Raw genomic sequence first — 14,192 nt, 5'->3', positions numbered from 1 at the left:
AAGTTTACATGCTAGTTGGCAAGCAAATACCTAATAATTTTTCTATACTTTTAATAATATTTTGTAAGCCGACGTGTAATTGAAGATGCTCGCTGTACATTTTCTAATAAATTTAGGTACGTTTTAGACTCCGACACATGATTCTCTATTACCCGGATAAGATGATGTCGTTGAAAAAAGGTAAGCTGCATGTAAAAGACATTTTAAAGCTTCTCAGATACAGGGTCGTCGATTCATCTCACTCTAGGGTTTAAAAGCACAGTATCTTTCGGTGTGATATACAGCTCGCATGATTGCCAGTAGATATGTCGCCAGTGAGCTGGAGTCGGTCACCCGTAAGCTTGAGCTTCAGTTATATGAGCGGGCAGCCATATCTGAAGTTCTTGAGCAGACATCCACAGACCTTGAACTAGCCAAGGCCAATGAGGTCTTGCAGACTATAAAAGAAGAAGCCGATGCATGTGTTGCGGCGATTAATGGTGGGCAGAAATTTTATACGATCAAGTACGACCAAATACTCTCCGGCCTGGAAAGCTTATCCGGTGGTCAATGGTCCGTGGGCTCCCCTCTGGAACCTCTTATACGGGATGGTATAAGCGACTATCTGCATATATTGCTTTACTATGCCCTTTTATCCAAGAATTTGGCAAAGTTACCGCAATTACTGTTGGACCAGGAGTATTATGGACATGTTTCTCGGTGCTCATGGTTCATGCGACTGTTTTACGGGCTGCAGATCATGCCCGTCAAGCTTATCGAATTTTTCAGGGGCCATGCTCTACAGGAGCTTCCCTCAAAGTTACGGCAAACATTGAGAATACACAACTTTCAGTTGGTGGGGCTGCCGACACAGAGGGCATGGCAATGGACCAAGCTTCCGATCGCAATGGTGGATACTGATATTATCCAGAAGACAGCATCACTGGACTCGCAGCTGGACATAAATGTTAAAAAGTTCGGGAAGCTGCTGCGCGAATTCCCGCGCCAAAAGAGCGACAGATTGGAAGTGCTATCTGACTTTCTTGATTTGAAGCCTGGATCATCTGAGTTCGCAGTGGTGCGAGCTGTTCAGAAGTGGAACGTAGATTCATGCGCACCGCAACCAAATTGGATAGTACGCTATTGGCCGACCATCTTGATTGCATTAGCTGGCGGTCCAGCAGGGATAGCCGCCATCTGGAATGCTAGGAATGATATTGCTGCCTTTATAAAACATAATCTCTTTGAGTTTGCTAGAGACCTGGTGAAGAATTGGTTGGTAGAGCCACTGCGTAACATCTGGTCAACAGTGCATCATGACCCAACATCCTCCATTGCAATTATGTCACAGGGAACTTTGGACACTGAGATCAATTCTTTACAAAGAATGCTTATTGATTTCTTGAAGGAACATGAGTATGCGAATACCGTGGATACTTCAGTGTTGATGAAGGAGATCGAACAGGGGAATTTGACGCAGTTTATGGAGATCTACGAAGCTCAGTTACGGAAGCCTATCCGGAACTTGGTGACAGGCGATCTGATTCGCTCGCTCTTGATTCAAATACAAAAGGGGAAGGTCGATGGTTCTCTTGCAATTCACGGCATCGACAAACTTCTACAATCCCAACAGCTAGTGTTTGGCATTGTCTCAATTTCCCCAGCGTTGTTGATTCTCTATGTCTTGTGCAATTCGCTCACAAAACTTGTCAAATATGGTACGGTTTGGTCCAAGGGAGCCAAGTACAGACGCAGCGTGAGTGTATCGCTGAATAACGTGGAAAGGCTGCTGAATAGCCCCATCGAAGAGTTCGATGGTGATAAAGGTAATTGGAATCTAGGGCTACTGACCCTTGAGATGGCAAATCTCAGGGAATACGGCGCCAAGCTGGTGCCTCATTCACGGACAGCAGAGTGGTGCCGCGACATTGACGAAATGGCCAGCAGTAGCGCCTTGAGTACCACAGGAAAACTAAATGTGATTAACAGAATATACCACGTATATGGGAAGTACTTTTAACTAGCGAATACCGCCTGCAGTCAACAACTTATCATATTGTATGTATACACCAGCAACGTAGGTCGATGCAAAATATGTAGACAACATGAGACGCTAACTGGGTGCCCTATGCCCATTCGCCCATGAGAAGCATCGGGACCAAAACGAACTTCCAGCCCTCAAAAGATAGAATGCACCAAGTCAGAACCTAGTGTAGCGCCTGCACCAAAGATAGCTGCATTTCCTAATTTGCTACCAAACTTCTTAGCAGCGCCGCTCATACCACTGTCAGCTCCCTGCTCAGCAGTGGCAGGGGCAGGCTGTGCCACGGCCTGCGGAGGCGCCTGGTAAGGAACTGGCGCCGCCTGGAACTGCGCAGGAGGCGCGTACTGCGCAGGGGAAGTTTGATATTGCGCAGGGGGCTGATAAGGCGCAGGCGGTGGCTGATAAGGTGCCACAGACTGTTTATAGTAGCCGTTAGCTCCAGGTGGGAAGGGAGACTGCGAGAAGCCCGCAGGGGGAGGAGGAGACTGCGGAGTAGGAGACTGCACTTGTGGGGCAGAGGCCTGCGCGGGATAGCGAGGCGGCGACGCTTCCTTCATTAGACTACCCCCACTAAAGGCTGGCTTCACGTAGTTTGAGGGGAACATGCCCACCTTACCGTTGCATCTGCCCTTGTACCACTCTGGAGAGGGCTTCTCTAGCACCTCGATCTTCTCGCCGACTTTGAAGTCTAGGTCACCAGGCTGTTGCGCCTGAAACGCATAAAGTGCCTCCACATACTCCACAGGCCCTGCGTTATTTGCGGGAGCGCCACGGAGGGCTTCGTTAGGGTTTGGAAGATTAGATTCAATCTGCTCTGACTGCTGCCGCGTAATGACCCCGGAATCAACCAAAAAGGCAAGCTCTGTACGGATAGTTGCCAAGGAACGGTTTATGAGAGTTGACGACATCGCGGAGGACTGCACGAGGCACACAGCGCCAGAGACATGTATTCGACTCGCGCCCTTCTTCGACGCTTATATAGCTGAGGGAGGCTCAGCAACATATGTCTGGGTGCTCCACAAGATAGCGAATCACGTGACAATAAGCTGCCGGCCCGCGATAGCGTATTGATGCAGCAGAGGGATACAACCGATCCATCCAGCGTCTTGCTGGATGTCTGTATCCTATATCAGCTTGGATTGTGCCACAAATGCTGCGCATAGCAGGTACAGGGCCTGTACGACTGCGGATGCAAGCGGAATCCAAGTACTCATCGCGATCAGGGCAGCCCTGTAAATAGCGGCGGTTCTGTAAATTGGTTAGTCCGGTGGCCTTGTTGTCACATGAACGTGCGTTTTCTACTCGCGCATATTCCACATACATTAATCCGCTGAATGTGCCCCCTAGTATGGCGTGCAGCGCGCCCAGCAGCAGGTAGATAGCCAGGATCCCCACGCCGCCTGTTATCCTGCGATGCGAATAGCCGGCGATCAGACCCACGGCGCCGTACATGCCCCCCACGAGTATCAGTGTCCAGAATATAGTGAAGCGTACGATGTCCTTAGTGTAGTACAGAAGGGCGCCATTCGCACGGTCATCCGCAGTCCACAGCAGGGATGGAAAGCTCGGTGAGATGTAGCCCGCAGGCGGGTTCCCAAACGATGAGGCGGCCAATGAGCTCATACTATAGGAGCGCGCCCTGTGAGCTCGCACTCACGCACAAGGGAATGATTATAGGTGAGAGCGGCACAATGTCGCGTTTCACGGCTACGCAACGGCGGCGCAAGCGGAAACCATCCAGATGTAGATATACAGTGATGCTATAAGTATACATGGGAGTGCTGGGTAGCGCGGCGGCCACCGCGGGCTTCATTAGTCCTCCTTTTCCTCCTGCTTGTTTATGCCCGTCTTCTCCAGCAAGTCCTTGATTTCTCCCAACTTGTAGATCTTCTGCACAACCTTGCCGTCGGCGTTGCGCTGGATGGTGGCAAACTCCAGACGCTCGTGAGAAAGCGAGCTGCTGTCCGTGGTCTTGGACAGCGTCTTGAGCGCCAGCTTGATCGCATCGTCGAACGTGAGGTCGTCCTTGTAGTCCATCTGCAGCAGCGTCTGCACCGCCTGGGTGTTGGCGCCCACGCTGATCGCCTTCCAGCCCGAGTAATTGCCCGACGGGTTCGATGTGTACAGCTGGTACCCGTACCGCGCGTCGTAGCCTGCGTAGATGAACGACACACCAAACGGCCGCAACCCACCGTGCTGCGTATAGCCCTGCTTGATGTCCGACAGCCGCCGCACCAGCACCTCCACCGGGATCTCCTCGTTGTACATCTTCAGGTAGTTCTGTGCGTGCAGCCGTGCCGTGTTCACCAAGATCTCCGCGTCCGCCGTCAGGCCCGCCACCGCCACTGTGATGTTGTCGTTTAGCCGATAAAGTTTCTCGCTCGACGTGTCCTGTTCCAGCAGCTTGCTGGTTACTTTGCGTTCGGCCGCGAGCACAATCCCGTCTTTGGCCATGATCCCAATCGCAGTGCCGGCGTGAGATATGGACTCCAACGCGTATTCGACTTGATACAGTCTCCCCTCTGGGGAGAAAATAGTTGTCCTGGAGTCATAACGTCTCGACCCCATCTCTCACCAGCGAATCTCAATGTCGATAGTCCTGGATCTGCTGAAGCCTCGCCTTGGATGTTGTTGTTGGACAACTAGTTAAGGGACCCAATTTTTTGCCACCGTTAGGCGGCCCTCAACATGGGATTTCACTTTCGTAAGAAGATATAGTTGATCGTTCCAGCTCCAATCGCACACGGGGGCCAAGAGGTAGCTTAGATTTGAGGCTACTATGGTGTGGAAGCGAGCCAAGAGCGAGGACGGGAAGGCATATTACTATAATACAGAGACGAATGAGACAACTTGGGACAAGCCAGATGCGGTCGAGCCATCCGACGGTGAAGAACGGGGCGATGAGCGGGCGCGCCCGCAGCTAATACAGGGCTACGAGTCGTCATCTTCGGATGAAGAGGAAGCGGACGAAGCAACGGAGCCAGAGGACGCTGCAGAAGGCAGCGATTTGGGCGGCGGGGCGGCGCAGAGCACCTCGGATCGCGGGAACGATGAGACGGATGGAAAGAAGGCCGAGCTATGGGCGCTGTTCGAGCGCGCAGAGCTGGATCCGTACAGTGCGTGGGTGTTTGAGAGCGCGAAGATCAGTGGTGATGCCGCTTTTTATGCCGTGGGCGACGACGAAGCGCGGCAGGAGCTATTCGAGCAGTGGTGTGCGCGGAAGATCGCAGATGAGGGTAACGCAGTGCTAGAGGACGGGGAGGAGGCCGAGGAGGTCGAGCTGGTACCCACGCGGTTCCACTACCTGGCGCACATTGTGTCCAAGAGTACCGTTCGGCCCGATACCGTGTATTCGGATGTGCGGCGGGAGCACAAAGAGCTGTTCGACCAGCTCGAGGTGGACATTCTCGACAAGAAGGAGCAGCGGCGGTTTGTGGCTGGCCTACTGTTCTACTACAAGAAGATGGATGCCGCGCTACGGGGCGAGGTTTTCCGCAAGCTACTGCATGCTCACCGCGCTGCCATTACAGCGGCCTTTCTGGAGAACGATGCGCAGCTGCGCGAGCTCCTAGAGTATGACGAGCTACCGCAGGACTCGTACTCGATCGAAACCGACCTCTTCATTGTAGAAAAGTGCATTGGCCTGCATGGTGCGCTTTCCAAGCTGCAGTCGGAGATTAAGTACTATGTCTTGGGCGTTAAGGACAAGCTTGTGGTAATGAAGGAAGTCCTGCGTGAGATGCTGAGCGAGAACTTGGCGAAATGAAGGAAAATTGTAAAATACATACATTGGTGATATATAGTTATTGAATGAGGCTGTCACGAGGAAACTTCTGCATCGCTATTATTGTTTGCAACTGCGTTGTAGTCGATGCCGAATTCTGCGAGGAATTCCCTCTGCTGCAATTCTTTATCAGCCATATAGAGGCCCATGATCGCATTATCCTGATAGATCACACGCCTACCGAATATCGCTGTTTTAGTCGTTAGAGGATGTTTAGCAATGAAACTTCTCAGCGCAGTAACAGCTGCATTTTCGTCCGCAGAATGGGGCGGCAATAGCTTTATCAACATCTGGTTACAGTAAGATATGTTACTCTCGGACATGCCATTCGGTGCGCTGTTCGCAGCAGAAGTCGGCTGACCATTAGTAAGTGCGCCGATGTCGCAAAGGGGAAGACCATCCAGGCCGTTGCTTTTATCCATCGGGCCTGCATCTTCCGCCGTGTCTACCGGCTCGCTGTCGTCGTTGTCATTGGATGCCAGCTCACCCTCCAAATGTGATAGCGCTGAACCGTTCAGTGCAGAAGAGTTTAAGAGTGTTGACTTGAGTTTGAAAAATAGAGTACGAGCTTCCGGAACGAGCCCAATCCAGTTCATGAGCAAGGTCTGCAACTCAAACAAGTATTCGGAGTCTGTGAAGTCCAACTTTTTCTTCTCTATCAACATATCGACCATAAAGCAAAGAAGCTTCATCAGACCAAGTACATGTGAGGAAGCAGTAAGCCTTTCATCCGCGATTTCGTCTTCTGCTTCGCCCTCCTCAATTTCCGTTTGTTCTTCAGGTTGCTCGACATCTAAATGTTCATAGGAAGCAGTATCACGAAGGTAATTCGAAAAATATATCGCAGCATTAATGAAGAACTCCTGGAGAAGCATGTTCACTTCAATAGTAGAAAGTACAATAGGCCCTTGACGGGAAAAGGGTATTGAAGCAGGAATACAGGAGGAGCCCAACGAGAAAGAATCCAAAAGATCCAGATTTCGATTTATTATATATTCTTCTTCCAAGTCCTTATAGGCAACGTTACCTCTCATGCCCATGACTAACTCGAAGATGTAATGGATCACTGAATGAGAAAGTTCCAGGTGTGTTATGAACCAAATCAGGACCCTGCGATAACCACTGCACATAAGCATTTCATCCATCATTCTCCACACTAAGTCATTATTATAGTACATCATCTTCTCAAACAAGGCATCTTCGCACCATTTCTCGTAGATAAAATCACTTGTTAACCCATTTGAACCCTCGGACCCTGATGCGGAAAGGGGTGATTTATCCTTGGATTTGAATATCGCATCATGAACCATGGTTTTCTCCTGCTCCAGTTTTATACATGTGGCCACGCTCCGCAATATGAAAGAAGATTGGTTGGATTCCAGTTTTTTGCTAGTAGCCTCTTTCATAAGGTAGTGCAATACATCTGCATGTAACTTGTTGACGAAAACATAGTCTTCTACATAGTAGAAGTTCATTCCTCGCGGAATATCACGCCAGTCCTTACCATTAAAATCGAACTCAACGTAATCCCGTGAGCGCACGGCTACTTTTTGTGGACCAGAAGTGCTTACACCTGTTACGAGATTCAGAGGAGCGCTTTGAACAGTCTCCGTTATGTGGTTATCAGTGTGTTCCCCAGTATCCGTTCCCTCCTCATCAGAAAGTAACTCGTCATCATCAAAGACGCAGTGACATCTCTTGTAATATCCCCTCATATCCTTAATCCTCTCACGTTGCTGGATTTCTTCCAACCTTTCTAGATCTTCTTCGTTCTCGTCGTACAATTGTTCTGGGTCAATTGCATTATAGTCATCGTATTCATAGTCAAACATGTACTTCACGTCATCATCAAATCTGTCGCCAGGCTGCAAGTCACTGAGTAAATCTGTTACGTCGTTTAATTCAATACCCAGAGCGAGCATTGCAGCCGCGTGTGATCGGACATCGGCATAGAGAGCACCTTGACAAAGTTTCCTTCCGTGTGGCGACATAAACAAATTTATGGGCTCATGCTTAAAATCATGTTCCTTAATCGAAAAGTGGCTGTTAATCATTGTTGCAACCACACTTCGTAATGCTGCGGATCCCCTTATGGTCGCACGTACTATAATGGGTGTGCTGAAGGTCTCTCGATCTTCCTCAAACCGATCTATTTCAAGGCCCAGGAGTAGAACATTGGTTAGATTCTTCCATAAATGAAAGCTCAGCGGTAGAAAAGGATTCATCTGAACAGGTAGATCAGAGTATAACTGGTAGATAGTGTATATACCCAACATGTCTACCATGTACAGTAATTCCAAGTCTTGTGTATTGAGGCCTCGAGGGGTCCACTTTCCGATGTTAACATTCCAATGTACTGTTTCATCACTGTTATTAATCGAATTCAGCACTTCACTATCATGACAATTCAACCTTTTCATTGTGGCTAAAATAATTTTCTGTAAGTTATGACAAACATGAAACCTCCAATCTTGGCCCCTGAGCGATGACTCCAGTAATGATGAAATTGACCCCAGGAACATCTGATAAATTAAGTCAATGGATATTATATGCTTTTCTGTGGGTGGAGGTTGGGTTATGGGATCCACTAACGCACACAACGTCATGAATTGGGCTCGCAGAAGCGGGCATTCTCTATTGGGCAGACCTAGTATCCTGTAAAGCGTCTCATGCCTCCTCCTAGTATGCAAAAACACATTCGGAAACTCTAGTGAGCCATCTCTATTCAGCTCAAAAGTATACACCTGCTCTTTAGCGGATGACTTGTGCTGTGGCCAGCTATCGCCCTCTAATTCTGAATCGAAGTCGTATAGATCCTCTTCTTCGTTCGAAAATTCGTTAATGCCGTGCTTGTGGTACATAGGAGGCCAAGAATGGCTCCAGACAGTTGCATTCAAACGCGGCAGCAGCTCTTTCGCTACTGTAAGTTTATCAAACAATGCATACAGCACTTTAGTGTGGAGCTCTCGTGTCGAATTGGCGGCGCCTGCCCCGCTCGGGGCGCCACCGTACCAGGTGTAGTAGCCATTGAACTCGAACACTCGATTGTAGTCCTCTATCAGCTCCGGCAGTAGCCGCGGAATGCCCTGTATCAGCAGCTCCTCCCACATCAATCTGCTATTAATAATATAATCAAGGAGAAGATTGTATCCTTCGTCAAGCACATACGCGTGCAGGCCCGCTGGTAGCAGAAACTGCAACGGCAGCTTCCGCATCACACGCCCGTACTCAGTGTAGTCTAGCGCACAGTCCTCATTCCGCAGACAAAAATCCAGAAAACGCGACAGTGTGTCCCGCCGGCTCCCCCACTCCTTGTAGCATGTCTTCCACTGGTGGACATTCGATCGTACCTTCAGTGATTGCCTGTACTCGGACAGCTTGATGCGTCCGCAAGAGAGGTCGTACAGCAGATGTAGTATACTATTGCCTCCCCGTGTCATGAAGAGTGTCACCACCACCTTCTCCACTATCATAAGTTCAAAGTGAGGGTCACCCTCTTGTACATTCAGCTCCAGCAAAGACTGAATGCTAGGCTTATATGTATGGATCACCGACGCAAGCGGACTCACAACGGTCGGCGTATCCGACTTCACCTTGTTCTTCTTGACCATGCTCGTATCCGCTTCGACAGAGAAGCCCGCTATATTCCAATCCCACTCTGCTAGTATGCTTGGTAACCAACAGTGGCCTACACACACTATCTGATTACCATAAATTTTTGCATGGAATATTACTTAAAGTCCAAAGCTTATTCATTACTATTCCATCACGTGTAACGCACGTGACGGTCTAGAATACACGTCTACAGAACTAGGTGACTGAGTAGCTACTACAGTTGAGAACGGAGAGCCAAACAGCCTCACTCCCATGCTTCACCAATCGTCCTGAACATACAGCCGGCCTCCAGCCTCAGATCACATGGTACGCCATATTGGGACCCACACATCTCTGCACACAATCTCTTTCTAACAATGCGTGGTGCTCGGGTGTGGTGCTCGGGTGTGGGCTGGCTAGCTAACTAGAACAACTCGCACGAATAATGCCCTCGTATCGCATAGTTGCTGCAGAATTTGTCCTGGCGGTGCCACGAATTCCATGCACTTCCCCATTGAGACAGAACAAGATGCAGCTCTGCACCTTAGAGGTTCGCTTTGCCCGCTACACGCTGCGCGCGTCTTGGCGGCCAGAACCTGGCCGCCGTAAATCGCTATTGTATGAGGTGTACGGTCGCTTATCACAGCGCCAAGAATAACGACGAGGCTACGTAAGCAATAGCTCATCGCACAGCTGGCCCCGCGGTCACGTGACTGGACTCTGCTGCAGAGCGAGCGCCGGGCACGTTTCAGCAAGTTTCGTCGCGGGTGGTTATCTTCCCACCACTGCTTCGGCCGTCACCTGCGTCGGGCGCCGTGCGACAGCTCGAAGAACGCTGGCTGGCGAGCGCGATACGCGGGCCGCTCGGAGGCAGCCGCAGCACGTGAGAGGTGCAGTCGCTGAGTACGACTGGAATGCGGCACCCGGAGACGCTACCAGGCGCACCCTAGCGGACCAGACCCTGTAATATATCAAGGGCATGCAGAGCTCCTACACGTCCACAGCCCTCCACCGGCCACGCCAAGACCACAGAAATGAGCAGGCAGCAGTTCTTCCGCATGCTCCCCCGCGTTCCTTCCACACAGCACCTCCCCGCGGACAAAGTGCGGCTCGACATACTCTTTAGTAGACACAGGCCACTGACCTATCCAGTCTCCCAGAACCCTCTGATCCGCCGCCGGCCGGCCCTACTGTCATTTCTCGCTGATCCCGCAGAGAGCACGAAGCGCGACGACGGCAGCCGCGGCAACACGAGCGCTAGGGGATAGCGGCATGCCAGGTGCATCCGTATATTCAGCTACATACCTATCTAGTAACACATACTACGGCTGAGGGCGAGTCCGCAGCCGGTAGTTCACGACCCCATCATAGGCAGCGCGGTCTGTCGTGTATAGGCGGGAGAGGTCCACGTCGAGCGGCGAGTCCACGCCCGGCTCCGCCAGCAGGGTGCTGATGGCCTCGACCACCTGCAGCAGGTTGTACACCGGCGACCAGGCCTCGTGCTTCAACAGATCAAGACACACCTCCCCCGTCGACCACTTGATGTTGGGGTGGCAGATGTGGTGCGGCGGAAAGCTGCACTTGGGTGGCTCGTTGGGGTATGTCTCCGGCACATTGATCCGAAGCGTGAACGTGAAGCCCGCGTACGGCGTGTTCTCCGGGCCTTGGAAGTGCGCTTCCCATCGGTGGAGGTCCCCATTCTCCTCCCCCACCGGCGCCAGCGACAGCACGGCTGGATGCAGAGCCAGCTGCTTCTGCAGCTGCTTGTATTCCCTCAGGATCCTCCTCATTATTGTCGGCGTCCGTGCGGCGAACTGTGTAGGAGTGGCCAAGCTTTGCTACACGCAGCGATGTGCACAATCTCCTGCTAATACAGATAACGCGGGTAAGAATAGGTATTGCAGATTGCTTGCGGTGGCCTGTCAGCGCTATCTGCTGCGAGGAGCCCGCGGCACTCCATCCCGATCACGTGCCATGCACAGAATGAGCAGAGAGCAGTGCCATCGCGGTGCGCGCTCCACGAGGCCCTCAGCGGCCCCCTCAGACCAACTAGGGGCTGCTCTCCTGCGTTGCCGTAGGGTGCGAGTCTGGCTGGAGGCTTACTACAAAAAATTTCCCCATGAAAAGATGGACCGTTTGCCACTTGCAGGTGGCTGAACATAAGCAGAGACCATGAGCAGACTAGCAGATTCTCTAGTGAGGCTGACGCTGCCACTAACGCCGATTGCGCTTGCGTTCAGCGCGGTGCAGTTTTCCATGTACGATGTGCGGGGCGGCACGCGCGCCATCATCTTTGACCGGATTAGCGGTGTCAAGCCGGACGTTGTGGGCGAGGGCACCCACTTCCTGATCCCATGGCTGCAGAAGGCGATCATATTCGACGTGCGGACCAAGCCGCGCAACATCGCGACCAATACGGGGACCAAGGACCTGCAGATGGTATCGCTGACGTTGCGGGTGCTGCACCGGCCGGACGTAATGGCGCTCTCGCGCATCTACCGGGAGCTGGGGCCGGACTACGACGAGCGGGTTCTGCCCTCGATCGGGAACGAGGTGCTCAAGGCGATTGTAGCGCAGTTCAACGCGTCCGAGCTGATCACGCAGCGGGAGTTGGTGTCGCAGCAGATCCGCAACGAGCTGGCCCGGCGCGCAAGTGAGTTCAACATCCGCCTTGAGGACGTCTCCATCACGCACATGACGTTCGGGCAGGAGTTCACCAAGGCTGTGGAGCAGAAGCAGATCGCGCAGCAGGAGTCGGACCGCGCCAAGTTCGTGGTGGAGCGTGCCGAGCAGGAGCGCCGCGCAGCCGTCATCCGCGCCGAGGGCGAGGCCGAGGCCGCGGAGCACATTTCCAAGGCGCTGCAGAAAGCGGGCGATGGCTTGCTGATGATCCGCCGGCTCGAAGCATCGAAGGGCATCGCGGAGACCCTGGCGAACTCGCCCAACGTCACCTACCTGCCCTCGAAGGGCCAGGCAGCGGACTCGGGCGCCCCTAACTCGCTGCTCCTTAACCTGGGCAGGTGAGCCGATGATGTAGTAATGTACCAAGCCTGAGACGTTATTTAAGGTGTAGTTCTGCGAATGATTGACTCTACCAGCCAAGGGTGAGCACTGCTCGCGCATCGCGTAGACTTCGCATTTATTATTAAAAATATTAATTTTTATTTGTCATTCATAGTTAAGAAAGAAGTTTAAAATAGTTTAGGGAGCGTACGAATAAACAGTGTAATAATGGAAAACGCCTGACGACTTGTTTTAACTGCTGGCTTTAGTTGCTGTAGTCTTAGTAGGCTCTTCCTCTCGCAGCCAACCACAACAAATTAACCTTGCTCGTTCGGGCAACCCACAGCAGGCAATGAGAGGGGGAATGGAAATTATTACAAACCTGGTATCATGTAGGACAGACGTCTTAGCATTAATCTGGATGTGTGACGAAGAGATAAAATGTAGCGGTCGAGGATCACACCGTAGTGTTCTGCTGGGGAACCGGCCAATAAGCATTCGAATGGAGACATCAGCAACCTCGGAGGAATTAATAAGTAGTATTGGAAGAGGATAGCAGTTAACGTTTGCAGCGAATGTTTCCGCACAACGCACAGGAGTGAACATCGCAAGCTTCCTGCCTCGCGCTCAGACCTGAGAGATGGTTGGGACACCGCCACCGCGCTTGGAGCCGCCAGAGCTGAAGGCGCCGCTGGAGAAGATGTTCAAGCCAGAGAAGACCGCCTTGGCCAAGAAAATGAAGAAGGAGAAGAACAAAAACGTAGATGAAGCCTGCACCTTGCGGCACCTGTCCGTCGACTGCTCAGAGATGGTGTTTCCATCCAAGAAACCACGGTTGCTGCACGAGTGTGCACCAATTGACTGGCCCAGCGCGGTCGCAGCGGCGAAGGTGAAAATCAGGTTGAGCACGTCCAGTGCAATGGTGATGATGGGCCACGCAAAGGCAGAGATGAAATTAGCCACGATCGAGTAGAAGGAGTCCGTCACCAACGCGAACACCGCCGTGAACAGCCCGAAGTTCACGCGCGAGTGGGAGTTCCGTTGTCCGTGGATCAACGAGCCCGTCAGCCCGAGCACTATAATTAGGAACACGAAGTTCACCGCACGCAGAGAGTTATCTAGGATTGAAAGCATCGTATCTTCTGAACCTTCTGTCGCTAGCCTGCAGTCTTCAGAAATCCAACGGTAACGTGAAGAGCAAGGCCAAGAATCGATTGTCTACCTGTTATATACCTAACCCCTAGTCTGCCCCTGCCCGAGGCCCCCGCCATGCATTTTTATACTGCCTCTTCTCCATCCTAGCCTCCCGGCACTCAAGAAAATGCCCTACCCGTCAGCTCCTCGTTCGCCATTCTTGTCCACCAGCACTCGCCCGCTACGTCGTACTCTACTGCGATCAGTTTCCGCTAGCAAAGCGAGCGACGCAACCATTGCTCGTTCCGCTCATCTGCTGCCTAACCGGGACTCTCTTCGCGGCGGTTTGCTCTGGCAGCGCTGCCGCCGCATCTTCGAGCCTCTATTGTCCCCTCGAGCCCTAGAATGCATCGTTGGGGATTCTCGTGCGCTCGACTGCCCGAAACGGCATGTAAACATTCTGACTCAGTCACGTGACCGCACCTCAGTCCGGAAATGCTCCCGGTCGCCACCATTACCGGACGACGAACCCCTTTTTCAGGAACAGCAAACTACCGCTCGAGAGCATCCAGGGACGCAGCAAGACGTTGAGAACCGACGTTCCGATGAATTGTATTTCAGGAAGGGGCATACATGAAAACTTGGCCTATGGTA

At 52.0% G+C, this 14,192-nt stretch overlaps 11 protein-coding genes across 11 annotated transcripts; 5 read left to right on the top strand and 6 right to left on the bottom strand.

The window, feature by feature from the left end:
* Positions 1 to 289: 289 nt before the first annotated feature.
* On the top strand, positions 290 to 1,999 carry NCA2 (Nca2p; the record flags this gene model as incomplete). Its single annotated transcript, NM_211223.1, has 1 exon — positions 290 to 1,999. The coding sequence occupies one exon, from the start codon at positions 290 to 292 to the stop codon at positions 1,997 to 1,999; it is 1,710 nt and encodes a 569-aa protein (NP_985868.1).
* Positions 2,000 to 2,157: 158 nt separating this feature from the next.
* Positions 2,158 to 2,931, bottom strand: LSB1 (Lsb1p; the record flags this gene model as incomplete). Its single annotated transcript, NM_211222.1, has 1 exon — positions 2,158 to 2,931. One exon carries the CDS (start codon positions 2,929 to 2,931, stop codon positions 2,158 to 2,160), a length of 774 nt encoding a protein of 257 aa, NP_985867.1.
* A 216-nt stretch (positions 2,932 to 3,147) lies between these two features.
* On the bottom strand, positions 3,148 to 3,646 carry MAY24 (May24p; the record flags this gene model as incomplete). The annotated part of the gene is made up of 2 exons (NM_211221.1): positions 3,148 to 3,271; positions 3,345 to 3,646. The coding sequence occupies 2 exons, from the start codon at positions 3,644 to 3,646 to the stop codon at positions 3,148 to 3,150; spliced, it is 426 nt and encodes a 141-aa protein (NP_985866.1).
* A 189-nt stretch (positions 3,647 to 3,835) lies between these two features.
* Positions 3,836 to 4,591, bottom strand: PRE9 (proteasome core particle subunit alpha 3; the record flags this gene model as incomplete). The annotated part of the gene is made up of 1 exon (NM_211220.1): positions 3,836 to 4,591. One exon carries the CDS (start codon positions 4,589 to 4,591, stop codon positions 3,836 to 3,838), a length of 756 nt encoding a protein of 251 aa, NP_985865.1.
* A 211-nt stretch (positions 4,592 to 4,802) lies between these two features.
* On the top strand, positions 4,803 to 5,789 carry URN1 (Urn1p; the record flags this gene model as incomplete). The annotated part of the gene is made up of 1 exon (NM_211219.1): positions 4,803 to 5,789. The coding sequence occupies one exon, from the start codon at positions 4,803 to 4,805 to the stop codon at positions 5,787 to 5,789; it is 987 nt and encodes a 328-aa protein (NP_985864.1).
* A 53-nt stretch (positions 5,790 to 5,842) lies between these two features.
* CAF130 (CCR4-NOT core subunit CAF130) lies at positions 5,843 to 9,418 on the bottom strand (the record flags this gene model as incomplete). Its single annotated transcript, NM_211218.1, has 1 exon — positions 5,843 to 9,418. The coding sequence occupies one exon, from the start codon at positions 9,416 to 9,418 to the stop codon at positions 5,843 to 5,845; it is 3,576 nt and encodes a 1,191-aa protein (NP_985863.1).
* Positions 9,419 to 10,435: 1,017 nt separating this feature from the next.
* On the top strand, positions 10,436 to 10,669 carry SUE1 (Sue1p; the record flags this gene model as incomplete). Its single annotated transcript, NM_211217.1, has 1 exon — positions 10,436 to 10,669. One exon carries the CDS (start codon positions 10,436 to 10,438, stop codon positions 10,667 to 10,669), a length of 234 nt encoding a protein of 77 aa, NP_985862.1.
* Positions 10,670 to 10,723: 54 nt separating this feature from the next.
* PEX4 (E2 ubiquitin-protein ligase peroxin 4) lies at positions 10,724 to 11,191 on the bottom strand (the record flags this gene model as incomplete). Its single annotated transcript, NM_211216.1, has 1 exon — positions 10,724 to 11,191. The coding sequence occupies one exon, from the start codon at positions 11,189 to 11,191 to the stop codon at positions 10,724 to 10,726; it is 468 nt and encodes a 155-aa protein (NP_985861.1).
* A 382-nt stretch (positions 11,192 to 11,573) lies between these two features.
* Positions 11,574 to 12,425, top strand: PHB1 (prohibitin subunit PHB1; the record flags this gene model as incomplete). The annotated part of the gene is made up of 1 exon (NM_211215.1): positions 11,574 to 12,425. One exon carries the CDS (start codon positions 11,574 to 11,576, stop codon positions 12,423 to 12,425), a length of 852 nt encoding a protein of 283 aa, NP_985860.1.
* A 606-nt stretch (positions 12,426 to 13,031) lies between these two features.
* Positions 13,032 to 13,538, bottom strand: FHN1 (Fhn1p; the record flags this gene model as incomplete). Its single annotated transcript, NM_211214.1, has 1 exon — positions 13,032 to 13,538. One exon carries the CDS (start codon positions 13,536 to 13,538, stop codon positions 13,032 to 13,034), a length of 507 nt encoding a protein of 168 aa, NP_985859.1.
* A 187-nt stretch (positions 13,539 to 13,725) lies between these two features.
* AGOS_AFR311C (AFR311Cp) lies at positions 13,726 to 14,175 on the top strand (the record flags this gene model as incomplete). The annotated part of the gene is made up of 1 exon (NM_211213.1): positions 13,726 to 14,175. The coding sequence occupies one exon, from the start codon at positions 13,726 to 13,728 to the stop codon at positions 14,173 to 14,175; it is 450 nt and encodes a 149-aa protein (NP_985858.1).
* Positions 14,176 to 14,192: the final 17 nt, after the last annotated feature.

The sequence above is a fragment of the Eremothecium gossypii genome, chromosome VI (genome assembly GCF_000091025.4).
Source record: "Eremothecium gossypii ATCC 10895 chromosome VI, complete sequence".
Classification (NCBI taxonomy): Eukaryota; Fungi; Ascomycota; class Saccharomycetes; order Saccharomycetales; family Saccharomycetaceae; genus Eremothecium; species Eremothecium gossypii.
This window is presented reverse-complemented; position numbering and strand designations above follow the sequence as displayed.